The 27,239-nt window shown below is 38.5% G+C and overlaps 2 protein-coding genes across 2 annotated transcripts; both read left to right on the top strand.

Annotated features, from left to right (window-relative positions):
- The first annotated feature begins 228 nt into the window (after positions 1 to 228).
- LOC149006111 (V-type proton ATPase catalytic subunit A-like) lies at positions 229 to 17,010 on the top strand. Its single transcript, XM_089167793.1, has 20 exons — positions 229 to 546; positions 1,887 to 2,013; positions 3,378 to 3,433; positions 3,514 to 3,570; positions 3,762 to 3,873; positions 3,954 to 3,991; positions 4,154 to 4,255; positions 4,485 to 4,541; positions 4,711 to 4,782; positions 4,921 to 5,022; positions 5,158 to 5,220; positions 5,305 to 5,437; positions 7,792 to 7,898; positions 8,910 to 9,104; positions 9,523 to 9,609; positions 9,736 to 9,840; positions 15,566 to 15,663; positions 15,789 to 15,867; positions 16,365 to 16,453; positions 16,589 to 17,010. The coding sequence occupies exons 1-20, from the start codon at positions 469 to 471 to the stop codon at positions 16,701 to 16,703; spliced, it is 1,872 nt and encodes a 623-aa protein (XP_089023919.1). The 5' UTR covers positions 229 to 468; the 3' UTR covers positions 16,704 to 17,010.
- Positions 17,011 to 17,856: 846 nt separating this feature from the next.
- On the top strand, positions 17,857 to 20,425 carry LOC149006110 (monooxygenase 2-like). Its single transcript, XM_089135520.1, has 6 exons — positions 17,857 to 18,273; positions 18,352 to 18,498; positions 18,586 to 18,654; positions 19,046 to 19,211; positions 19,397 to 19,625; positions 19,778 to 20,425. The coding sequence occupies exons 1-6, from the start codon at positions 18,200 to 18,202 to the stop codon at positions 20,329 to 20,331; spliced, it is 1,239 nt and encodes a 412-aa protein (XP_088991646.1). The 5' UTR covers positions 17,857 to 18,199; the 3' UTR covers positions 20,332 to 20,425.
- Positions 20,426 to 27,239: the final 6,814 nt, after the last annotated feature.

Genomic DNA, 27,239 nt, shown 5'->3' with positions numbered 1-27,239 from the left:
TAGCATTCCTTCTATTCAGAAAGTTCAAATTTTTATTTGTAAATATACACTGAAATTAACTGAGAAAATGGTGGGGGTTTTTTTTTTTTTTTTTTTTTTTTTTTAAATATATTTATGGTGAAGAGATTCCACAAACTGGCATTAAAAGTAAATATGAATAGGTGAAGGGGCAATAGCGAAATTGCAGAGCTTTGTATGAAATTCGCTTCGTATTTCCTATATTAAACTGACCATTGTGACACTGCCTATCTGGCTCTCTGGTCACCATTTTCCCCGACTCCGGATCTTCTTCCTTCGCTGCCGACGAGGAGCCAATCCTCTCATTTTTCCCGTAAATTTGTCTGCTTGGTGATCCAGTTTCAACTTACCGTGGGTGTTTACTTTGGCTGGCAGATTTAGTTATTTGGATCGTAATTTTATAAATCTATTAGTTCGATCTCTGTTTGGTACTTGGATCCGTTAGCTAAAATGCCATCTTTTAATGGAATGCGGTTGACGACATTTGAGGATTCTGAGAAGGAAAGCGAGTTTGGTTACGTTCGCAAGGTATTAGAATTGAATTTATTATTTTGTTTGAAGTCTTGTTTTGGTGTCTTTCTTCAGGCTGGGTTTGGATGACTGGGTTGGCTTGGTTTTGTTTTTGTTTTTTGTTTTTTGTTTTTATTTAAATACTCTATCTGGTGCGTTAACTGTATTCATTTCGCAAATTATAGCTCTGTGATTTCTTTCATCGTTAACTTTAGCAGTGTAATGCCTCTTCTATTCCTCAGTGGATTTGTTGGCACCTTAAGAAGCTGAATTGATTCTCTTAAGGACTTCTTGAGCGTTATCATCATCTTTTGCCCTTGCTACTTCGATCAATTCGATAGTCGGAGATAATTAGTTCAAAAAAGGTTTTAATTTTGCACTGACCGAGGATTTTAGAAGAATTCCTCGTTTTAATGAACTCTGAGCGCAATCAGGGATCAGCCGCTAATCGAGCTAACGGGATCGCATTTGGTATTCTTGTGATATCTATTTTTAGGTGTCCTGAAGGCACTTATTAGCTTTAATTATTAGTTAAATCAGGCTTTGCTTCTAAGGTACTTACTGAAATGGAAGGGTAGATTGAACATGAGGATATGGGGAGATGTAATTCTACTTGCTTGAACAAAAGCAACTTAAGAATGCTACTGGTAGTGCTAAAAGAGTTTAATAATCTGCCTAAAAGTGCTCTTGCAGAAGAGTGGGACTTGATTGAGATGGTGGCGTTATTTCATATTATTGTACTTCCATGGATATAGACACACAATACAGAGACTGTTCCTATGTGTGTTAAAAAAGGTGAATTTACAACCCCCCCCCCAACCCGGAAAAAGAAAAAAGAAAAAAAAATGAAGAAGTAAAATACAGCCTAATTTCTGAACTTCTTATACTGTGCACGTAAAAGAAAATAATAGCACTGATACATGTTAAATATATGTTTATGCTCTTTTAATTATCTAGAATAGTTTTTCCTATTTCACAGGACTCAGAGAATGTCCCACTCTCTTCTCCATTTCCAAGTTTAGAACTGTATTGTCTTGGACCTGATTAGTACTGCTTTAGGCTTACAATTACTGTTGCTGACGGTTTCTTTTTTATCTTTGGATGAGTTATTTAACAACTGTTATCCATTAGCTTATTGTTGTTGGTTTTATTCTTATTGTTCTTCTGCAATACTTATTTGGATCTAGAAGATGTATTTCCTTCCAACTGCTTTTATCATTTCTTTTAATCAAAATTCTTATGTGTGGGAGCTATCGTTTCCTATGCTATCTTCTGTTTGCTATTACAACAAGTTGAATAGTATAAACCATAATGTAGCGATGAATCACATTTCCTCTCACTATTTTTATCTTTGCTAGGTGTCTGGACCTGTTGTTGTTGCAGATGGAATGGCAGGGGCTGCAATGTATGAACTTGTTCGTGTGGGACATGACAATCTTATCGGAGAAATTATTAGACTGGAAGGCGATTCTGCTACAATCCAAGGTATCTACTTTGGTTCTCCCCTTCCATTGGCTTTTCCTGCTTGTCATATTTCTGTCATAGCTTTGTGCTGGTTTCCTCTATCCCATTCTTCCTTGGTTATCTGTATCCCTCTCCTATTTTTCTAATGTAATACCGATTTAAGAAATTTAAACAGTACTAAACAGAACTGAAATAGAAACAGCCTCTCAGAAAAAATTGCTTGGTCAAGGCTATGTAGGAAAATTGCCCTCTGACTCTGCTAGCACGGAAGCATTCGGCACTGGGTTCACCGTTTTTTGCTAAACAGAAATGAAAAACAGGGAAACGGAAGTCCAAATTTGGGAGAAAACTCATATGACAGAATAAACCAACTGATGGACCTGAAAGTCAGGTTGAGTTTTATCCTTAGGGAGGTAGATATTTTTCTGAAACCTCCGTCAATTTCCAATGGTTGGATAGGAAATTATAGAGGAATCCTATTAATACTAGGATAGGATCTATTTTTCAAAATAAAGTCCAGATAATGGACAGATTTCTGAATCATTAACACAATGGAAACCTCAAATGAATCAGATCTTGGGATATAGGGTATCAACTTAAACGTTCAAACCCAAAATCCTACTCAAAGTAGGACTCTGCTAAACAGCCAATAGATTTCAATTCAGACTGCTGATATGGATATGCACCACTTGAGTGGAAGATTCTGAAATCAGACTAGAGACTTGCCCTCAAATTCATCAGTCCTAGTGAATATAAGATTTGGCAATCACTGGCAACGGTAAGGGCAGAACTGGAGACTAGTAAGCAAGAGACAGTACTTTAATTGACTGAAATAGTGGAGCAAAGGCACCTGGCCTCTCGCTGCAAGGTGTTGGCTGGATCACACACATAGTCACACCTTGATCCACACAAGGAGCAAAAAACAGAAAATTTAATAGCTAGAAATCATCTCTTGTCTTTATTTATGAAAACCTTTAAGCGGTGGAGGAGTCAGACTAGAAAAACTTCTAGTCTAGAAAAACTTCTAGTCAATTCTAAGTGGCCATTCTTTTTAAAGTCTTAAGTGGTTTTAAGAAGGATGTGGATCTAAACTTAAAGACTTGAAACAAAAGTTAATGTATTTAACTTAACTTGGACCAATGAAAACCCTGGTCCAACTGGAACTGACCCTTATGACTTAAAACATAAAAAAAAACTTACACTTGAAATAGAAGTGGGTGAAAGCCTGAGAATAAGGAGGACCAGACCAAGTAGTGGCTTTCTTGGCCCGCTTTTCATATATATTATTTTCAATTATTAGTGATTTTCATGCATTAATCTGAACATTTGTTTGATATAGCATAATCTAAGTGCTAATAGGATATTGGTTTTTGCCTGAACCGCAGTCTATGAAGAGACAGCTGGGTTGATGGTGAATGATCCTGTTCTAAGAACACACAAGGTAATCCTAAGTTTCATCCTGTTTCTGTTAGAGATCAAAGTTAAGAGAACTTCACTGCATATTATTTGTTGTCATCGCAGCCTCTTTCTGTGGAGTTGGGACCTGGAATTTTGGGGAACATTTTTGATGGAATTCAGGTTTGACTCCAACTGCCATTGTTCATTTCATTGGATCTAGTACTTTCTTGTCTCTTTTTTCTTCCATTTCGCAATAACAATTTATTTATTATAGAATATTTTATTTATAATTTTTTATTTCAAGTAGTCTTTTCTCAACGGGAGCTTAAGTCTTCACTTGTCATGAACTAACGTTTGTTTGTTTACTGCAGAGGCCTTTGAAAACTATCGCTAGAATATCTGGTGATGTCTACATACCTCGTGGGGTCTCTGTACCAGCTCTGGACAAGGACATCCTCTGGGAGTTCGAACCCAAAAAAATTGGTAACCTATCAACATAGAGTTTATAATGGCATTTTGAATTTGACTTGCTAGATACTTGATTAATTCTTCTACTGGTGCAGGTGAGGGAGATCTTCTAACCGGCGGAGACTTATATGCTGTAAGTTTGTGGACATCAGTTTTACTTTGCAAATATTTGAGGGTCTTTTATGACAAAAAGTGGAAAAAACTGTAAAATGGTGGTTTGGTGTGTGGTAATGCACTGCAAACCTCTGTTATTTTGTCTAGTATTGTCTTTAAGCAAATTATTTTTGTATTGCAGACCGTCTTTGAGAACAGTTTGATGCAACACCATGTTACACTTCCTCCTGATGCTATGGGGAAGGTCAATTACATTGCACCTGCTGGTCAATACTCACTAAAGGTTGGTCAGCCAAGATCCTTTGTATTTATAATAGGCCTTCTGAAGGCATTGATGGTCAATGTGCTTTTTTTCTTCCTTTCCCTATCTATCTGCAAATATGTGCCAGTACTAGCCAGTGGTGTTGATCCAGAGCTTAACGCTGTTGATGCATCACAAATTCTCAACCTCATGTTTTCTATATCAAACAAATTTCATCTGCATATATGCTTAACCTACTATGTTTCTGCAGGATACTGTGTTAGAGCTTGAGTTTCAAGGTGTCAAAAAGCAATTTACCATGCTTCAGGTATTGAATTTATTAACTTTGGGTATTCTTTCAACTTAGATGCAGATGCGGATCTTTGCTTCCTGATACTGCTGCCCTGCCCCCCTTTTTTCTCTTCTTTATTAATTGGGTTAAGTAACAATTCAAAATTTGAACTCTCCTTACACCGGTTTTTGTCTACCTTTTGCAGACTTGGCCTGTCCGAACACCACGGCCTGTTGCATCAAAACTTGCTGCTGATACACCTCTCCTAACTGGACAGGTTCTGTAACAAATAAAATGAATTGTTTGATGTTATTATCCCTGACAGCTTCATTCAGTGGGGATAAGGCTTCGGCTGTTGTTTTACTGCTTCATTTTAATCAGGATTTCTCAAATTTTTGTTGAATATTTTATACAGCGTGTCCTTGATGCCCTTTTCCCTTCTGTTCTTGGTGGGACTTGTGCCATCCCTGGAGCATTTGGTTGTGGGAAAACAGTCATTAGTCAAGCTCTTTCTAAGGTTTGTTTGTCTTTTATATGTTGGCGTATGACCCATTTCAGTTTGGTGACAGCCTTGGATTCTCTTTTGGTTGGCTGGGGACCATTGCAACCTGATCATTGGAGTCCTTATGTTTAAATTTTTGTCCATTTGCAGTATTCCAATTCAGACACTGTGGTTTATGTTGGTTGTGGAGAGAGAGGAAATGAAATGGCAGAGGTGTGTAGCTCTTGGCCTTTTCTGTTGTTTGCCAGTCCTTTTACTGTCTTCAAAGCATTATACCTTTTAAGGAAAATTTTGCAGGTTCTTATGGATTTTCCTCAATTGACTATGACACTGCCTGATGGCCGTGAAGAATCTGTTATGAAGCGCACAACACTTGTGGCAAACACTTCAAACATGCCTGTGGCTGCTCGAGAGGCCTCCATTTATACAGGTCAGTATTTTGCATTTTTCTTGCTGAGATACTGTGGCTTGGAAATTGGATGTGTGGCCTATAAGACTGGGACCCGGCGGAAACGGGACCCGAGGGAAAAAGGCCAAACTTAGGGGGGTTTGAATTTGGCCCTGTGTTGCGTACACAGCAAAGGGGGGGGGGGGGGGGGGGGGGGGGAGGCGTTGGGGGGGGGTGGGGAAAATCCGTTGTTGCTTGGATGTAAGAAAACTCTGCATGTATGGTTCATTTTCAGAAGTCCAGTGGCCTTTTACGTGTAAAATATTTTTTGGTTTACCTAAGGAACTTGGAAATATGCTTGATATTGGTAATTCCTAGAAATGAGGGGGTAAGAAGCATGTATGCAAATTGGATGTGTGGCCTATAAGACTGGTTTGAAATTCAAGAGATATTTCTGTTCGTTGGAGAATTTCTCTGTTGTTTTCTGGTCGCAGGTTCAAAATTTGTATTTTTAGACCTATTATGCATTATATATTAATCTAAACAATTGAAATGTAAGCAGTTATGTGAAGTTGTAGACAGGCTCATGATTGGCTAACATATAAAAGACTGAACACTAACCAATGTAAATTTACCTTTTATTCTTCCAGAAGTTAAAAATTTTGGGCATTTTGCTTGATGTTGTTCCCCATCCAAATCTTGAAGTGGATGATCCAAGGTTAACCACTAAACTTTGATGAAGAAGCTAAATGGAGGATCATAGTAAAAAACTCCATATTTTGTGGCAATTCATGAATTCATGGGAAAAGTGGCAAAATTGTGCTTGACATGTTATTTTGTAAAAACCATCTTGGGAACTTGGGATCCTGCTTTTGTACATGGGCCTTGTATTTTTTGCCTCACAAATTGTCCCATGTATTGCGCTAAAACTCTGATTGTTCACTGTTGATTCACTGAATTTGAGATTCCTATTTGTTTACTGACCCAACAGTTGGCAGCATGTTTGCACATGTGTCCTGTGCTGATTTTCCAATTTTAAAGATGGTGTAGTAATCTATTGCATTCTGATTCAATTTTCACAGGTTCGAGTAGATACTGCCCGTAAACCATAAAATTAAGATCGTGTAATTATTAGCATAGTTAAATGATTTGAAGGGAAATGATGCGATAATGAGAAATTATGCTGGGATCTACAAATACATTTTCAGTGAGCTGTATTATAAAGAAGAAGTGAAAAGGAATTAGAGGTATTGCATCCAAAACTGCAGGATTGGATTGGAATTAGATCCAACATGAGCAGTCTAATCTGAAAATGAAGCAATTACATTAGATATTAATCCTGCATGGAGGCCTTAGCGCAAGCTTTGAAGGCCCATAAGACGCTGGTGGCAATCCAATGGGATGGAATTGAAATTGACCTTTGGGTAATTATATATTAAGTTGGACATTTTATTTTTATGTTCATTTGATGGGCCTAATTTCTAAGTCCTCAAAAAGTGGTTACAAAGTTAGTACTCGGGATTAATAGCTAAGTATTTAAGTTAGATTATGATATTTAATAGTTAAATAAAGTTCTGTTTTGATTTACTTTATTCACTTTGTATCGAGTATGAGTCATCTAGGTCCGTATATATTTAATACACCCTCGTCCATTATATAGATGATTTGAATAGAGAATGTAAATTCAGTTTTGGTGATGTTGAGCATTGCATAAGGGATTGCTTTCTTATTCCTGATTTTTCTCTTATTTTTGTCTCTAGTTCGCCCCAAGAATATTGATCACATCTCTTTTCCTGCCCTTGCACCCATCTGATTTCCTTGCTTATCATTTGTTTCCTTTATCTTGGAATCATTAGGCCTGCTTGCATCTAACATCAATAACCTGGAGTTTCAGACTGCGATAAATGTGTCAATACAATCTCTAGGCTGGCTCTTTTTCTCGTCAGTTTTCCTTTCCTATGTTGCTTTTGTATAGTGTTGCATTGTTTCGTATTTTTTATGCTTACCTATGTTTGAGTTTATTTTCCATTTTTTGCGTCCGTGTGATTTTTCCTTTGCATGTTATTCCTAAATTTTTGTGGATCACTTGATCTGATCAGGCTTGGATGGGACAAATTGAACCTGTAGTACTTGGTGAATTTGCTGAATACACAGGCTTTCTCAGTTTTGTGAACAATGGCCAATTGATAATTATCTGGGTTGATATTTCCTCAGAGTTACCAGGGGGCCAATTTTTCTTCCCATGTTTTTGTGAGCTTGTTTGCCATTCATTACTTGAAAAATGGGGATAAAATGAAGTCCTTATTACTGTAAACTGCCCTTTTTGAGATCTTGCATTGTGCATAACCATGTGAAGGACTTCAATATGTACTGCTGATGGGATTTGGATGTTTCAGGCATCACGATAGCTGAATATTTCAGAGATATGGGTTACAATGTTAGTATGATGGCTGATTCGACATCTCGTTGGGCAGAAGCATTGCGTGAAATATCAGGGCGTCTGGTAATTTCCTTGTTTTGTTGATCAAACATTTGTGCTTTATTTAATTGTTCAAATAAAGATGAGGTCCAGGGTTTAGACATCCCATCATGGGGAGAATAGGACAGGCAAAGATGGTAATGGGTGGATCATGCCACCAAAGTCTATCATTTATCGTAGGAAGTAGCTTACTGTTTTTGTTTCTGAAAACGACAGCCTGGCTCTAAAGGGAACAACAAAACAATCACCAGAACCATTATTTGTGGTAGAGTATATGTTCCAAATGATATCCTAGCTGTTCCTTGGCTGAGTACCAATCTGCTGGTTGGTGCTATTATTACATTGAACAGTCTAGGTTTTTCATCTCAGAATTTAATTATTAGTGTCTTAGTTTTTGTTCATGTTACTGGCCCTTAGCAGAAAATTTCTGAATAGTGGGGGTTGTGTGTGTCAACCCTGCAAAGAATGATGGTCAAATTTTGCTAAAGTTTAAAAGAATTTAGGAATACATAACTGCTGTTAAAAAGAAGCATGCCATTTTTTCAGGGGTAAATCTGTTGTGTGTCATTTAATTTATAACTTGAGCTCACAGGTATGTGTTCATTGCTGCTAAGAATCTCTCAAGTGGCATTTTGTAGGGGACAAGATATTCCAAGAAAAATGAGGACAGTCTCCTAATCTTATGGTATAATTTGCCCCTTCCCTAGAGAATAAAAAAAACTAGGAATATGGAGTGGAGGCTAGTAATGGAGCATTGTCAAGGTGGCCATAGTTTTTCTGCAGTAGTATATTAATTTAAAAAAGAATTATTGATTGTTGGGGCTTCAAATTTGGTCATAATTGCTTAATAATATCTGAATCGTGAGCAGATGGTTATTTTTTCTGATCTTGGGGGCACTAGTTATTTTTATTTTGCTTACATAGTCTTGAAATGATTTATTCTGGTACTTCTTATGCTTCTAGCTATGGCTGGTACTTAATGCTTTTAATATGCTTGCTTTACTCTAATGTTGAAACTCTTTTCCTTTTCTCCAGGCAGAAATGCCTGCAGATAGTGGTTATCCTGCTTATCTGGCGGCACGTTTAGCCTCTTTCTATGAACGGGCAGGTAAAGTGAAGTGTCTTGGTTCGCCAGAACGTACTGGTAGTGTCACAATTGTTGGTGCTGTTTCTCCTCCCGGTGGAGATTTCTCAGATCCCGTGACATCCGCAACCCTCAGTATTGTTCAGGTTTAATGTTGTTTACTTAATTTAGATGCTTTTCACTTGGTAGTTGGTACACCACTTTTAGTTGGGTGGATTGGGAAAAATTATTCCCTCTTATATCCAGCATAGGACGTTACAGCAGCACCTTTTTAAACAAGACTTAACCTGGTGGATGTTTATCATTTTTTGAGGGTCACATATTTTTGGTTGGTGACGGAAGGAAAATTAGAGAAAATTGCGGATTTGATTCTTTGACTGTACCAGTTAGAAACTTCTTATGAAATTAGACAATGATCATCGAGTCCCAACCGAGATCGGTGTGCTAAATAAATGCATGCATAGGCAGGATTAATTTTCATTTTCCCATCTTGATATTCTCTTCATCTAAACAACATTTAGCTGTTAAGTTTTTTTAAACTTTTTTCTGTAATCTTATGCACAGGTCTTCTGGGGTCTGGACAAAAAACTTGCTCAGAGGAAACACTTTCCATCTGTAAACTGGCTTATTTCTTACTCAAAATACTCTACGGTGTGTGATTAAAAAGTTCCAGTGTGTTCCACAGATTTATTAAAAGGAATAATCTAGTATGCATTTAATGCTGCGTGCTTTTTCGTAGGATGGGTTGGCATTCTGACTTTTTTTTCTGCATTTCAGGCCTTGGAGTCCTTCTATGAACAATTTGATCCAGACTTTATTGAAATCAGGACAAAAGCACGTGAGGTGTTGCAGAGAGAAGATGACCTGAATGAAATTGTCCAGGTGTAGTCAACTTTTCCTTGGATACGCCTCCCTACCTGTTGGATGAAAGATGAATACACTTGTTTCAAGACAAATTTTTTTAATGTAGAGCAGTCTTTAGGCTAGTATAGCTTTAGTTCAAACTAGTAGTTCACAGAAGGATTTTAGCAGCCATATTTGGGGGGAAGTTCATTACTTATCATAGACAATTCAGACTCAAACTGTAAAGGATCACAGACAACCAATACTGGTTGAAACTTTAGAACTTGAGGTATCTCAGAACAAACCAACTTCATTCAAATAGTCCATTAATGACAGAAGCAGCTTATAGAATTTCTTCCAAATCTGATAGAAGAGTAGGGATATCCTGCAGCCCTAGAATTACTGGGAATGCAAGTAGCGGTTCCAGAATGCTACTAATTGACCAGAAGGATCAGATATGAGAATAGAATTTCAAAGAGCAATATGATTGAAACTATAGTATGAAATCTGAGCAAAGCTCAAATAAAACTGAACTTTGCATGATTTGGCTAACTTACAGAACTGAACTCCATCATGAGATAAGTCTGGAAACCCAATTTTAGGGTTAGGGTTTCTTGGATGAATTCCTTAAATTCAAGGTTTGCCTAGAATTTCTCAGCAACTAATTCTAAAATTCTATGGGTTATTAGGGAAAATTTAAGATTTTACTAAATTCCCATGGGATGATCCTGGGTGAATAAAAATTGTCCTAGGGTTGAATGGAAGAAAAAGGGGAGAATTTGGATCAATATGATAGGCTTGGAGTTATCTCAAATTGATATGGATGGATAGGGTCTATCACAATTAGCTTGGGATGGTTAGGGAAGATTGTGGGGATGATTCCTCGGATGAAACAAAAGATGGGAGGTTTTTAAGAGACGCGGTTGGGTATGGGAGGGTTTTGAAATAAATTAGGGTTTTAACAACTGTTAAATGGGCTGGTGGTTTGAGACAATTTAGGGTTATAAGCAATCCCTACTGGGTGGAAACTTTGGAGGGAAAACACTTCAACTCGTGGGAGGAGGATATAGGAGTAACCATTAGGGATGGGGTGGAATAGGAAAACTGCGATGGGGATGGATTCTTTGAAGTGTTCAGATCTTGAATTTTGTTCTGCCTTCCCTCCTTTCTTTCTTGTCTTTCCTCTCCTTTTTTTTCCTGAAATTTCAGAACTGCTGCAGGTTTCAGAAAGAAACAGGAAAAAGGGGGTGGGAGAGGCTGCCGCAAGAAAGAGAGAAGTTTTTGGGGGGAGGGGAATCTTGGAGCTGTCACAGGGGTGGGAGACTGGGAGGGCTTGCACAAGACGGAGATGGATGGGGTTGGGTTCTTGATGGAGTTGCAGGGTAGGGGAGGGGTTTAGGGCTGCTGTACTTGTTTGATTGGAAGAGAGTGCTGTGAATGCTGGACTGCTGCTTGAATTAAAGATCTCTTGCTGAATTGAAGAAGAAACTCTTTTTAAATCTGTCGTGGCCCTCCCAAGAAGACCGCGACCTTGTTTGGCTCCAACCAGAAAATTTTATTCATCAATTCAGCCTGTCTTACAATGATGTAGGGTGGGCTATTTATAGCCTTACAGTTGGACGGAAAAGACTTGGACTCTAATAAGGAAACCTAACATGATTCACCTAGGAGAAACTAACTCAGTTAGGTTTCTTTTATAAGTTAGGATACCCTTTACAATTAAATAACAACCACATAAAACAAAAGAGACTTGAAATAAAGGACTCAATTATCCATGAAGAGTCCTACTTAAAAGAAGAACTCCCTATGACCCAAGAACTCAACTACTAACTCAAATTAGGACATCAAGACATGATTGAACTCTGAAATTAAAACCAAAATTCTGAAAATAAAATCAGCAGCTGATTGACCAATTTGGCCCTTTTTGGGGTTCGGCCAGCTCTAGGTGCACCACCTTAGTGGCCTTGCGGCCCATAGCAGGGTTTTGGCCAGCGGGGTGACCCTTGTTCACATTAAAAGCACGGTGAATCACATCCAAGTTGCATGATCCTCGGTGAGTTATATCTAAAAGACTCAATTATCCATAAAGAGCCCTACTTAAAAGAAAGACTCCCTATGACACAAGAACTCAACTAGTAACTCAAAATTGGACTTCAAGACATGATTGGACTCTGAAAATTAAAACCAAAATTCTGAAAATAAAATCAACAGCTGATTAGGGCTAGAAAATGATCAATTTGCCCTTTTTTGGGGTTCGGCCTGTCCTATGTGCACCACCTTAGAGTGGCCTTGCGGTCCATAGCAGGGTTTCGGCCAGTGGGGGTGACCCTTGTTCACATTAGAAGCTTGGTGAGTCACATCCTAGTTGCATGCTCCTTGGTTAGTTATATCCAATATGCTGCTTGGGTCCTTGGTAAGTAATATCCGAGTCCAGATTTGACTATATAATCAGTCTTCTAGATCCATCAATCAAGCTTGCTGCCATTGAATGACTTCAACAGAAGCAGGTCCAATAGAAGGACCCATTCCCTTCCTCTTCCTCCTCTTCCTTTTGATTTTCTGGCTTTCTTCCTAATCCTAATGGATTCCTGGAGCAAACAAACCAAACCCTTCCTCCCCCCAAAAGGAAATAAATTTAAAGACTAATAACGTGCAACTTTCCTACAGAACTTCTTAGAAGATCTAACCACAGTATTATTTAAGAGAATTCTCTCCAGTCATTAGATGCCTTGATCTTTTTTTGTTCGTTTTGGTGAATAGCCCATCCATCTTTTTGCGCAACCTTTAATCCAAGCCACATCATATCTGTTAAAGCCTAACTTAGACCAAAATCCTATAACATGCAACTTTTATTTACTCTCAATCTGCACTCGATCCAAAATCCAGCCCAAAAATGCTCTAGAAATCCAGTTGACTAGCCATTCTTAGATTCTTCTATTGAGTACCGTACAATTTTTTGGAACTGAAATTCCTAATTTAAAATTGCACACCTGGACTACAGCGTTCCCATGGCCCTTCTTGCGCTTGAATCAGGTTTCAAGCCAACCAAACTATAAAATCGTTCCCGTTTGAGACCCTAGAGTCCCTAAACAGTGTTGCTTTATATTAAATGTTACAAGTTGGCCCTAATTTCTATTCTATTAAGACTACATCAGGTGCTACCACATGAGCTTGCCTGACTTTGTGTGCAACTGAATTTTCAAATCCATCAATGCGAAAATGAAAGGAGTGATTATGATATTTCGTTACAACTATGTCATAGTCCACCTTCATTTAGTTCACTCATGCTTGTGTGGCTGAAAGGCTGGGTTTGAGGCTAATTGAGGGTTAATGAGCTAGAAGTCATATTATGCTTATGGTGATTGCAGTAGGTCAGCTTGTTGCAGGAATCTACTATTTCTTTTGGGAAAGTTATCAATATTTGAGTTGCTGAAGAATTGCCAACTTTAATTTTTGCAAGTTCCTTATTATTGTTTTTTCCTCCTTTTTCTGGTGCTAAAATTTTGTATGATAATGTTCCAGTAGGAGAGTTTTTGAGTTGTAGTTTTTTCATTCTGTAGAGAATAATTTTGTTTTGAAACATAGAAGTGTTTCTGAGAATTCTTTTACATTCATTGACAATATCAAATGAGTCAGCAAAGTAAGTCCCTAAGTCATGCTTAATCTTCCCCTTTCTAATCTCTGTGATTCTTCCCCTGTTTATTTTCGAATTTCAGGTATCCTAGAAGGGAATAAATTAAGTAAAAAAGAAGAAAGACAATTATCCAGTATGAGTATTATTTTATCAGTCTCTCCCATGAAATTTGGCTGCTTTTATGGCTTCCCAATTCTCCCTTGACCTATTATCTTGGACCTCGAGGAGGCCACCAGAGTGGCTGCACTAAATGATCTAATTGACGGAGTTAGATTCAGTTGATGGAAATCAGGGCTGAACGTGACATATTTAGCACAAAGCAGTAGTTGTGGCAGCAGGCTTCATCATGGCTGTTTCTTAGGCTGTGGGAAGTCATAAAAGCAATGTATGATGCAGGGATGGTGACATGATGATGATAATGACTCACCTGACGAATAGGAAGAAGCACAGATTATCTAGTGTGAAGAATGGTCATTGATTCTTCTAGGGTTTTGATAGAGGGACTTTGATTTGTGTTTGTTGGAGGAGCAGGGAGAGGAATGGAGTTCAGATGAATAAGCCAGTCTTACTTGATTTCTCTCTCTTCTCATGCTTTTGTCCTTAAATTATTTGGGGGAACATCATTCTCAACACCCCAGTAACCCAAAAAAAGTACACGAAGAAACAAAACTGACTCCAGAATGTGAAGGATATTGAACCGAAAACTGTAATTCTGACTGCAGCAAATCATAATTCCTAGCACAACATTTTTCTTGATTGTTGGCTGTCTTTGCCTTAAGTAGGTCTGTTGAAGAGAATTTCAGAAAGAATCAGTAGCAGAGCCCAGTCACCGGTTTCAACCTGCAATCTCTGGATTGAACATGAGCTGACCTCCATCTTTTCTGAATTGAATCCTCTGATTTCTTTACATCAGTCTAAAGAAAGTGGGAAACTCATGTCAGGACTTGGGAACTGCACATAGCTGCATCTCCATCTTTTCTGAATTAACTCACATCAGTCAAAAGAAAGTAGGAAACTTGAGTCAGGACTTGGGAGTTGGGACTTAGTTCTGGTTTGAAATGTGCATAATTGATTTAGTCATTTCCTTCTTCCTCTAGGGGGGTGGGTTGTTAGGAGAAACAGAGTTAAGAGTGTTGACAGGAACTTTGGATTTAAAACTTGCAACTTGTAGATCATTGTTGATGATTTTTTGGGCAAACCATGCGGTCTACTTTAATCTTTTTAATTTCTTACTGATTCTTCTTGATGTGTTAAACAGTTTGTAACCTTAACTTTTTTTGCCTTTTTAGTATGTAACACATTTCTTTTAGTGAGGGTAAATTCTGTCATTTCACATGTGTACTTGAAAGCATGAGTGACAGTGACATCTGTTGAAATGAAATAATGGTAAAAGTACACTGACAAATTATGTTGAAAATAATTTTTGAATATGTATGTAACAACTTTCGTGAGAAGCCTATGGGCAATCAAATGATGGTTACAACATTATAGGTGTCATTCGGATCTCAGACACGTCCCTTATCTGGTAAACATGTAATTTATTCCATGTTGTCTCAGTAATGAACTATTCTTTGATGCTGAAATCTACTAAGCATATGCTGGACCAGTCTGGTTCCGACATTAGGCTGAGCTGCTCATTGCCAGTGCTGGTTCCAACAGAATTATTATTTGCAAGAAATGTTCAGTACGAAATAAAAAGTAAAGCAGATTGAAGTCTCAGATTTTGAAGTACTCTGGAATTTCAATTTTCACCTGTTGCAGTGAGATGATTGAGTTCCCTTCTTCCTGAATCGAAGGAAATGATTAGTGGCTGGGCCACTTGGTTGGATGTTCTGCTATTTTGATAAGGGTGTTTTCTTTTTGGCTTTCTGATATCCTTGTGGGGCTAAAATATATGTCTAGATATTCTGGCTGGTTTAGATTCCTTTTTCTTCATCCTGGGTTACTGGTCCATGTATCCTAGTTTCCTTTCTGCGCAATTAAACATTTATTTATTGTTGATCAAGAAAAACCAAATATATCATCAGACAACTTACCGCCTCTGCTCAAGCCAAGTATTTGAAGCATTAGGTGCTTCTTTGTCACTGTTTAAGTTCCTATGAGCTTATGTCTGTGCTTATGACATTGCAGCTTGTGGGCAAAGATGCTTTGGCAGAAACAGATAAGATTACCTTGGAGACTGCTAAACTTCTGAGGGAGGACTACCTAGCTCAGAATGCCTTTACCCCGTGAGTAACAGGCTCTACAATTTTGTTACTGTTGGATTCAACCTCATGGATAATAGCAAGCACTTGCATTATTTATCCCTTGCTTATATGTTCTCATACCTATTTATTTAACATGACTGTAACAGATATGATAAATTTTGCCCATTTTACAAGTCCGTTTGGATGATGCGCAATATTATCCATTTCTTCAATTTGGCCAATCAGGTAAGAGTCCTCGAATTCTTTCTGAAGTTGGTGAACAATTGACCTGTTATTTCTGATCCTCAAGATACGTATTTTGTGTCAATTGCATTCCCTTTTTTGTTTTCTTTTCCTATTGTACCAACACTTCTCAGTTTCACTTCACAAAAGAAACTTAATTTTTATTTTTCTCAAACAAAAGCTCTTTTCCTTGGTGAAAAGTACCAGTTTTAGATTTGATACTCCACATCCTAATCTTTGTGATGAGATGTGGTTGTCAGTTTTACTGAGTGTTTGAATACTTTGGAAGCCAGTAACATTTGTGAAAATTATTAACTGGTTTTAATTTTCCATGTCTACCATGTGATCTGCTCGTAAGTTTTATTTTGTAGAATTTTATGGTGAAAAATAATTTTAGATTAGAAACAGAAAAAGTCTGGTCCATAATAGCATGTAACCATATTGATAAATAAAAAGATATAAGATCCTTGGGGTCTAATACTGATGATGGACTTTTGCAGGCTGTGGAGCGAGGTGCTGGTATGGATGGGCAGAAAATAACGTACAGTCTCATCAAACACAAGATGGGAGATCTCTTTTACCGATTAGTGTAAGTAAAACAGTAGGAAATCTAACAGGAACCGGGGGGGGGGGGGGGGGGGGAGACGGGCACGAGACGAGCATTCATTTATTTGCTTTATGGGAATAAATTGTTTTTAACTAATGAGACTTACACACCACACAGGTCCCAGAAATTTGAGGATCCAGCAGAAGGAGAGGCTTCTCTGGTGGCAAAATTTAGTAAGCTACGTGAAGATCTCACTGCAGGTTTCCGCAACCTTGAGGACGAAACTCGATGATCAAGTATCTCGACTTGGTTTGGTGGAACATCATTTCTCAGTGGCAAATGCTGAACTGCAGCTTGGTCACTTTAGTTTTCTTTCGGCATTTGTAACATGTCTGAGCCATACGATGGTGGAGTCCATGTTGTGGCGACTTTTGTAGTCAGTGTTTGTGCATTGTAATCAATTGAATTTGCGTGAGCGATCTCTTCTTTCCTAGGGATTGTTTATCTAGAATAAGAGAGACTGTTTAGTTCCTATTAGACCTGTAAATGGATAGCCGAAATCCGCCTCCGAATTCGCATTCGTATTCGTTTAAGGGTATCCGTATCCGAAAATTTTCTTACCGAGAAATATCCGTATCCGTCCGCTAAGCAACCGGATTCGGATTCGGATAAGGATAATTGCTTATCGGATCGGATAATATCCGGATAAAAATTTATCCGGATAGAGTAAAGTATTTAACATTTTTTCTTTAAAAATAGATGATAATCGGATTCGGATACCGGTAATCGGATTCGGATAGCGGTATTCGGTAATCAGAAAATAGAAATTTATAATAAAAAATGTAAAAAAGTGACAATTATCAATCAATAATTGGATATTTTATTGGATCGGATTATTATCGGATATCCGATAAAGTTTCGGATTCGAATTCGGATACCTTCTCTAAATTTTTGCCGGATTCGGATTCGGATAGCGGATTTGCTATTCGGATACTGGTGTATCCGAGCCGAATCCGGTCCGTTTACAGGCCTAGTTCCTATATGATGTCCCTATATTTAGATGTGATTCAGTTCATAGGCATCGTGACTTCAATTCTCAAAGAATCTTGTATGAATTATAATTCAAAAACTAAGTTTTGAGATGAGTGAGTTTCAGAGGACAAGAACGGGAAATGTCTGAATTTTAAATGAACAGTAGTAGGTACGAGACTAATAACGGAAAGCATAACCCTCAAGCATCCTATGAGTATGAGGGTGATGAGCTCACGGCTGAGGTGGTCATTCATACTATGAGCTCACGGCTGAGGTGGTCATTCACCCTGTGCAGGGACCACGTGATAAGGCATATCTGAATAAATAGTTCCCACTTTAGATATAAGTTATTATAACCATTAATATATATAACCTCGCAGCCTGCAAATCACTCTGTTTTGAAGAAAACAGAAATTTGAGTGTTTGTGGTCTCTCTTCTAGGGTAAATTTGTGTTGGTGTTTAGAATTAAAAAATATGAACTTGGGTGGAGAGGGACCAATATGAAACTACTAGCCACAATCAGCATCCATTATTAGGCGGCCGCCTCATCTTTCCAGATTTCAAGGTTCAACAACTCTGCTTGGCTTTTTCTCCTCCATTAAGATCCCTTCGCTTCTGGAATCTTTATTGATTACGAACAAATAGCTAAATTTTTATATAGTTTTCTTCCCTTTTCCACTTCTCCCTGAATTGCTATATAAACAAAGTTGTTCTGCAATGATCTTACAAGAAAAAGGACTAGCAGCAGCAGAGATATGGAAAGAGTTGAGAACATTGTAATAGTTGGTGCTGGCATTGCAGGACTCACTACAGCCTTGGGACTTCACAGGTATACCACTAGGTCCACTACCACTGTTCTTTCTTTTGGGCAAGATAATTCTAATGGGGAAATGCTAATCTTTTGTAGGATGGGACAGCGAAGCTTGGTGTTGGAATCATCAGAAAGCTTGAGGGTTACTGGGTTTGCATTTTCGACGTGGACTAATGCATGGAAGGCCTTGGATGCAGTAGGCGTTGGTGATTACCTTAGAGAAGAACATGTTCGGCTTGATGGGTAATTATAGGACCTTCTGTTAAGCAAATATAGTTGGTCGGTTCAGGACAATATTTTTGGGCCTGAAATTTGAGAATGTTTTTGCAGGTTAGTTAGCATATCAACCATTTCTGGCCTTTCTTCCTCGCATCTGTCATTTAAGGCTGAAGGGGAACAGTAAGTAATTTAACTACCAAGTTTAACTGAAAATATAAGGTAAACCATATAATTTCTCTCTCAAAGATTTAGTTGGAATCTTTCCTAACTGTTAACTCGAGTTCATGGGAAACTTGGCTTTAAATCCTGGTTTTGAAAATAGGACTGAACATCAGAGCTGCTTCAGGTCCCAATGTCATTTTCCCTTTTTACTGGGTACTGGTATAATGGTATTTAAGCATGGGTTTCCAAACTCTGGCTTAATAGTTTTGCTTTGTTGATCTCTGGGCTGGACCATGGTTCGTGGGCATCCTTTGGATGGTTTTTTCATACTAAAAATCACATTAGCAATGCTTCTGATGTATAGGTTGGCTTGGACTGTATGAATTATAATTTTGGCTTGCAAATGCAGTGAAGGCATTGAAGTTCGTGCTTTGAGAAGGAAACTTTTGGTAGATGCCCTTGTAAAGGATCTACCACTAGGCACAATTAGGTTCTCTTCCAAACTTGTTTCTATTGAGGAATCGGGAAACTTAAAACTGCTACATTTGGCTGATGGATCCATCATAAAGACCAAGGTAAGGTGGGGAAAGAACCCCTTGTGCCAAAATATTGATTTTGATTCTTTAATATAAAAGTTTGTCAGAAACTTCTTTGTACGAAAACCTTTCAGGTTTCAAAATCACTCTAGAGAAGTGTTACCAAACATGGCCTAATCTATAATCTACCTGCAATATTTGAAATGATGTTTTCCCAATTTCAGGCATTAATTGGGTGCGATGGAGTGAATTCAATTGTTGCAAAATGGTTAGGCCTTGAAACGCCAGTCTTCTCCGAGAGGTGGGCATTCAGGGGTATTACAGAATACTCAGGTGGCCATGGCTTTGAACGCAATTTCTTTCAGGTATTTGGAAATGGCTGTCGCGGTGGCATGATTCCTTGTGATGAGAGGATTGTTTATTGGTTTTTCACTTGGACTCCCTCTTCCCAAGGTAACTACTTCACAAAGTCAACATCAATTTCACAAAGGGATTAACTTTATTTATGAATTTGAATTTGAATACAATAAATTACTAAAAATAATCATTCATCTTGATGAGTACCCACTGAATCTTTCTCTGTTTCTTCCAATTGTTGAATGTAGACAAAGACATATTTGATAACCCAGCCATGATGAAGCAGCACGTGTTGAACAATCTTGGGAAAGCACCCGAAGCATTAGTGAAGGTCATAGAAAACACTGACCTGAAAAGCATTGTAGCTTCACAGTTGAGGTTCAGGAAGCCATGGCATGTGTTGTGGGGGGGCATCTCTAAAGGGACTGTCTGTGTAGCTGGGGATGCTCTCCATCCAATGACACCAGACATTGGTCAAGGTGGGTGTTCAGCGTTAGAAGATGGTGTCGTTCTTGCTAGGTGCATTGCTGAGGCCCTGTCGGAAGATGAAAGAAAAGATCCCATGAAAGCAGTTGGAGAAAAAGAAGAATGCCATAGGATAAAGAAGGGTATAGAGAAATTTGTTGAGGAAAGGAGATGGAGAAGCTTTGAACTCATCAGTACGGCTTATTTGGTGGGCTTCATACAACAAAGTGATGGAAAATTACTTACTTTCTTGAGAGACAAGTTATTGTCACCATTCTTAGCTGGGTTGCTGTTAAAGAGGGCTGCTTATGATTGTGGGAAACTCAACATTTCTTAGGTTACTTTCTTTGGAAGTAATTTATGGCTGAGAAATGCATCAAATGTAAAAGCCTTCAAGAAATAATAAGGTATACTCTCCGTAGTTGAATAAATGCAAATCTGACTCCAGAAATTCTCAAAAATTAGGTTTTGAGTTGACTGTTTTTCAGAGAAAAACAGTGGGAAATGTCTGAATTTTAAATAAACAGTACTGTATATGAAGGGCATAAATGATAACTATTGAAGGTTGCATGGAGGAGGGAGAATCGGGATCATCTCCCTGTCGGGGGAGTACAGAGTATGAGACAAATGGAAGCATGACACTCAAGCATCCTATGAGGTTGATGAGCTCGTGGCTGAGGTGGTCATTCACCATGTGCAGCGACCACGTGATAAGTCATATCTGAATAAATAGTTTGCCACTTTTGCTATAAGTTATTGTACCCATTAGTTAATGTATAAACTTGCAGCCTAGTAGGGGTGTAAACGGATCGGATTTTGATCGAATAGTAGTAATACTATATCCGCATCTTATTATATTCATACGAATTCGGATAATAACCTATCGGTTTTCGGTGCCAACATCAACTCATCTGGGCTTGGCGCAAATGGATAAAAAAACATCCCCTTTTGGTGTCTTCGGGCTAAGGTCGGAACCTGCAACCTCATTTGTTCTCGGCGAAGATGGAACCCAAGTCATAGGAGACTTGAAATCAACTTAGACTTCTCCTTCTCTCTATCCGAATCAGGCGTAATAGGCCCCACAGTGCTTTGCCATTGGCGATTCGCTCAAAGTTCATAGATTCAAAAACCCTAATCATCGCCAGTGGAGCTTTTTCCAATGATGAATCTTTCCTGTTCCTTGTTGTCCAAACAAGCTTCACACTCCATGTATGGAGGAAACAAGAACTTGAGGAATAAATAACTGAAACCAAATCTCTCAGCCAATAAGTTCGTTCAAATCTAAAATCTGATAGATAAGCAAAAAATGAAATGTGGGTGATTTAGATATCCTAGCCTAAACCAACAGAGCTCATTTATGAAAAAATGGGCAGAGAGCATTCCAGGTAGAAAACCCTAACCTAAGTACAAATTGAGATGAATTTCTGATTCGAAATAGCTCGAAAACCCAAAAACACGGAAAATACGAAATATCCCACATGAAAGTTGGATTCCTAATTAAGAATGGGAATCTCCTTTCAAACAATAACGCGTAAACAGAGAGATAGAACTGTGAATTTCAAGAACGGTGGAAGATTAATAAAGGAATTAAAATGGGAAGAAGCAAGAACTCAGGTTAAACACGTTCCAAATCTCATATGATCTCGGCTTCTTCTACTACCTGAAAACATAAATGAATAGATCAATCAGAGAAAAGGAAGGGAGGAAGAAGAAGGCGGGATCGAAAAGCCCTAAATTGAGTGTATTTCAGTCAGGTGAACACGAGGGAGTTGTTTTTGTAAATTTCAAATATATATATATATATATATATATATGGGTATCATCGTCAATGTCCATGGGTTCGGGTCAAACATCATGTCTTCAACCAAAAGGGTCCACAAGTCTCATTTCCCCCACTTCGGGTTTTCGGACCTACAAACATAACAGGTCCCGGGCCGGGTCAAGGTTAGGATAAAGCCAAACATTACAGATCTACCCTAAGGGAAAGGTCTGACATGGTTTCCTAAGGTTTTCAAAGATAATAATATTGAAATTAAAGTCCAACTTTTAAGGTCTAACATTGAACAAGTCTTTCTTTATCCCCAAAATAAATAAGGTGTCCGGGCTAGATTTGGGCTGAATGTTACATTCTCCCCCCCTTAAAATAATTTCGTCCTCGAAATTGGGAGAGTACTAGAGGCTTCTAAAAAGATGGAGGTGTATCACTTTTACCTTGACCTTTCTTCTCCCAAAATCAATGGAAAACAAATAACGATAAGTCTTTTGTAAGAAAACAAAGACTAAATCACATGCTTTGAAATCAAATCTAGAGTATGATAATGGCTTCATGAAGACTTCACAAGGATCATGGCAAAGACCAATATGAAGATCATAAAACCATAAGAATGAAAGGAGATTGTAGAAGAAATGGTTGCAAGAATGCAGCATCTTCTTCTAAGTCTCAATCACAAAGGATAAAACATAGTAAGAGTAGATTAATACAACACATGAGAGATTATTAACCTTTGATCGAGGAACAAGAGATGAAAAGCTTAAAGTCTTGAAACAATTAGAGGGAATAACAAATCATGAAGATCACACTTGATTTTTCTTCGAAATCATCATGTGGAGAGTTCACAAGGTTATAGGGTGTATGGAGATCCTCTTTAGAACAGCAGGGCTAGAAGGATCAGTCATGGGAATGACTTAAGATCACCCGCTCATCAAAGGGAAGAAATAGAAGGGGAAAAAATATCAGCTTCGAGTTAAACTTCCACCAAATGAAACTAGGTAACTCATACAACAGAGAATAAATCGAATAATGCATATGGTATGGATTTGGCACAGTAGCAAGGTTAGGATTAGGCGGGATTTCACATTCTCCCCCTTTAAAATAATTTCGTCCTCAAAATTGAAAGCATACCTGGACTTCCAATAAGATGAGGAAACTTCTTTAGGGGTGTGATTGTTCCACCAAATCTTTACCAAGGGAAAGGAAAGTACAACGAGAAATAGGTCTAATAGGTAAAGAAGCATGGACTCTTGGCTGACTTCTTAAATAGTTAAGAGGAATTCAAACACTACTCACAGGTATTTCATACGGACTAGGCAAATTCATATAGCAAGAATAAATCAAAATAATGCATATGGCCTTTATGCAATGAATCAGTAAGGATTAAATCAAGCAACACATATGATATGTACATAATGCATAAGTGAAGAATAAATCGGGACAATGCCCGTGGTATTCATAAAATGCACAGGCAACTATAAATCGAAACAACGCATATAGTATTTATGCAAATGCAAAAATTAGAGAATAGGTCAATAACAAGAGTTGGGGTTAAGAGTAACGTACTGGTGATGAGATCCTGATCTGGTTCCGATTCACTTTCAACAATGCTAATTACTTCATTGGCAGGAGGGGCTTGAACTAGTTTTGCAGCCAAGGCAACTTGACAACTTAGCTTGTGAGGGCAGCGGTGGGCGAAGTGTCCTTTTTTACGGCAGTAGAAACAAGTGAGTTCCCTCTGTCCTACAGGTTGTACCGGCTCTATAGGTCTTTGATGCACTGGCCTCGGGTCTGCAGCAGTTTGATTGAGGTTTGCATCCCCAACACCTTGTCCCACAGTTCGGGGCTGATAAGTCGAAGTGGGATACGGTGCAGGCCTAGTGAACTTTTTATCGGTCCTTTTAGCGTGGCTGGAACTTCCATTTGGGTAGGGACTTCGGTGGTCTAACTTCACTTCTCCAACATTAACAAGGTCAGGGTCTGCCTGGGTAGCAGCACGGGTCTTGCGGTGCATGGCCATTAACCCAGTCAAAATTTGGTTGAACTGCACATTCTGCTGTTGCAACATATCCCCCATGAGATTAATGATTTCTTGGTAGTTGACCATTGGAGGAGCACCGGATAAGTTGCTAGTTGCTTGACCCTTCGGAGGGTTCTGGACTTCAACATTTCCAGAGGACACTTCAGCTTTAGGAACAACTCTCTTCCCATCCCGACTTGAGAAAGCACCGCAGTTCCTTCTTCTGGTCATTCTAACAACCAAATGAAAATTAAAAATCTATAGGAAAAAATGTCCAAATTCAAAGATCACACTTTCAAAATCACAAACATACTTGCCTTCAACTGTACAAGTCATCAAAAAAAAAAAACCAAACAAAGTAATAAAAATCAATTTTTCTCAAAACTGGCCAAAGCAGCAAATTTTCACTTTCTTAGTCGATGCACTTTGGTCGATGCCATCGACCAAAAAAAAATCTGCTCGAAAATCAAATTTAAAGGGCCCACTTCTCTTTTCATTTTCATTTCTCACATTACCATTTCGAATTTAGCTCTGGGGAAAATGACTTCCTAGGGTTTCGAAGGGTTTTCCAATCTTGATTCAAGGCTCCAACAACACTTGCAACCCTCTCTTGATCATCAACACAAGTAGGTTCTCTTTCTTTTTCTCTTTTCTTGAAAACTTCATTTATCATTGATGTGTTCTTCATTAAAACAGAATAATACTTGTTGCTATAGGTTAGGATCATGCATGTAGGTGATTAGAAACATGTTTCCATCAATTTTAAAGCAAGACTGAGCTTCAAACATAAGATTACACTCATTTTGGTTATCAAATCACTATTCATTTCATAAAAACCCAACTTTACAAAAACTTGTCTCATCTTCAAACAAAAATAAATTTTAGCATGAAATAAATTTCTACAATACTGATTCACCATAGGGGAGGTGTTTCCACTCTCCATTCGGTTAAATTCCAAATTTTCAAAAAATCACAAATGCAAGCCAAAAGAGGGGTTTTCTCTCTCTTACTTGCTGAATTTTCACCTTGAGGATGTCAAAAAGATGAATTTTCACCAAACAAAGTATTCCCGCATGTTTGTACAAGTCTTATGCACATGTTAGAATAATCAAATCAAAATTTTACCAAAAATGAAATTTTCTGAAAATTTACAAAAATGCCCTTCATCTAATAATCACACACTAGGACTAATTCAAATGAATTTCTTTATTTGTTTCAACAGATTCACCATGCCTAGAGGAGGGCGACAGGTGGATAGAGGTCGAGAACATGTTCCCCGATCGGAGGTTACGGACGAGGAGCATTTTACTACTCCTACGGCCGAGTTTCTATATGAGTACTATTTTCATGACATACCGATCAAGCATGGATGGTTGGTTGATGTGGATGATTTAGAGGTGTTTCGTATTCGAGAGAGATTGGAGGCTATGGATTGGCTTCACTTATACACCACGGCACAACCAGTCTACCAAGGTCTTGTCAGATACTTCTATAGTAACCTGACTTACCGTATAGAGGATGATCCGCGGGATGGTTCCAGGATTGTCATGGACTCTATGGTTGGGGGCAAGGAAATCAGTTTCACTACTAGGACACGCTCGCATCTTAGATGTCCCGATTGTACGAGATTCTCGTTGGTGGATTCCGGCCGGTACAAACATCACATAGGCTCTTCTTCCATACGAGGCACACGAGGTATGCATGACTCTATGGGATGACATTGACTGCTATATGCCCCGGTGTGGTACCGCGATGCGTCCTTCAGCTCGGGTTATCGCTCGCATTGTCAAGCGAAAAATCCTTCCGAAGGCAGGGCACCATAGCAAGGTGTCGGCGATGGAGGCATTGGTTATCTATAGCATGTACACTGAAGTACAGATCGATTTAGCATACATCATGCAGAATGTTATGATTGATCGGATTGAGTTTCCTGGGGATAGGAACTTGGCTTTCGGTCTACTCTTGACTCGTATTTTTGAGTACTTCGATGTGGACTTGGAGCATACACCCACATAGGTGACAAAATCGGCTCATGGTCGGTTAGGAAGATGGGGCTCCATGATGCCGTCAGATTAGAGGATGAGGATGACATCGATGATGCATCAGGAGATGATGACTCAGAGGATGATAGTACTGATGATGATGATGGTGGTGATGGTGACGACGATGATGAGCACGGAGAGGATGATGATCAGGGTCATGATGAGGTTCCGAGACATGAGGAGGTTCCCACTCCACGATTCACTGAGGTCGGAGGTCCATCTCACACGACTTCTGAGGCTCCAGATGTGGCTTCTCATCAGTCATCGATTTACTCTATACTTGAGAGGATCGAGGCTCGACAAGAGAGGATGGAATTACACATGTGCACCCTCGGTGAGAGGTTTGCACGACTGGAAGAGGAGTTCAGATCTAGGAGGGATTAGACAGATCGTCAGAGTCGATCACCTAGATAGATAGTACTAGGAGTTTCCTTTTATGCTTTCTTGGATGTATTTTTTTTTTCAGACTTGTAAAACTCTCTTATGTGATTAATGAAATTAAGTTGGTTTCACTTATGTTATTGTACATTATGCATTTCTTTTATTGCATTAGAAATTGTTAATGTTTAATTATGACTTATGACTCATGACGACTACTCGCACCCATTACTCCCAACTACAACACCCGACCAGACTCATACGACAACACAAAACGACAATACGACTTAGACTCATAACAACACATAATGACAACACGGCTCACCACAAAGACTTACTCACAAGGGCGACTCTTGGCGACAAATTTTCAACTCAATACTCAACACACATACTCAATAACTCAAAGTTGACAACTTAACTCTAACCATGACTACAACCCAAGTACAAGTCATAAACTTTTAATTATTGTGTATTATTCGACCATGATGTATTATTCTTCATTTATTCAAGTTCCTAGTCCAAGTTTTCCTATTATTCCATTCTAAGAAAGTCTGAGTCACTTCTAGATCTATGATTCAATGATGCTTTATTACTGTGTTCCATGATTATGATTGTTTGAAAACTTGGGCTCTGATACCATAAATATATTGGATTGGAGACTTAAACTTAAATATATTAACGCAAATAAATATATTGGATTGGAGACTTTTTATATGGGGATGGGATATACACTAATGCCGCCACATAGGTGCGAACCCAAGACCTCCCCATGGAAAGTTGAGCCCTTAACCACTTTACTAACCGACAATTGGTAAAAAAATTATATTTACACTTACATCCACGCACTTTTATTAACAACTGTTAGATTTTTATTTGTACACGTGGCTTGATCTCAGCCGCTGGGATTTTTATTTGCGGCAGCAGCTGCCGACGGCCATGATTTGGCCACGTCACCAACATTTAAATGAAAGTTTGAGATTTAAATGTTGGTTTTCGTTTTTGCATTTTAAGTTCTTAAACTTTATTAATTTACA

This window comes from Hakea prostrata, chromosome 9, assembly GCF_041222555.1.
Source record: "Hakea prostrata isolate BN-2017 chromosome 9, UWA_Hpros_2, whole genome shotgun sequence".
Taxonomy (NCBI): Eukaryota; Viridiplantae; Streptophyta; class Magnoliopsida; order Proteales; family Proteaceae; genus Hakea; species Hakea prostrata.
The sequence above is the reverse complement of the archived record's forward strand: the minus strand, read 5'-3'. Positions and strand labels throughout refer to the sequence as shown.

Bases quoted from the DNA above. Each gene is read 5' to 3' on its own strand.
- LOC149006110 (XM_089135520.1), top strand. From the start codon at position 18,200: ATGGAAAGAGTTGAGAACATTGTAATAGTTGGTGCTGGCATTGCAGGA. The intron at 19,212-19,396 runs GTAAGGTGGGGA...TCCCAATTTCAG, and splicing joins GATCCATCATAAAGACCAAG to GCATTAATTGGGTGCGATGG. The intron at 19,626-19,777 runs GTAACTACTTCA...TGTTGAATGTAG, and splicing joins TTGGACTCCCTCTTCCCAAG to ACAAAGACATATTTGATAAC.
- LOC149006111 (XM_089167793.1), top strand. From the start codon at position 469: ATGCCATCTTTTAATGGAATGCGGTTGACGACATTTGAGGATTCTGAG. The intron at 9,841-15,565 runs GTGTAGTCAACT...ATGACATTGCAG, and splicing joins ACCTGAATGAAATTGTCCAG to CTTGTGGGCAAAGATGCTTT. The intron at 15,868-16,364 runs GTAAGAGTCCTC...GGACTTTTGCAG, and splicing joins TCTTCAATTTGGCCAATCAG to GCTGTGGAGCGAGGTGCTGG.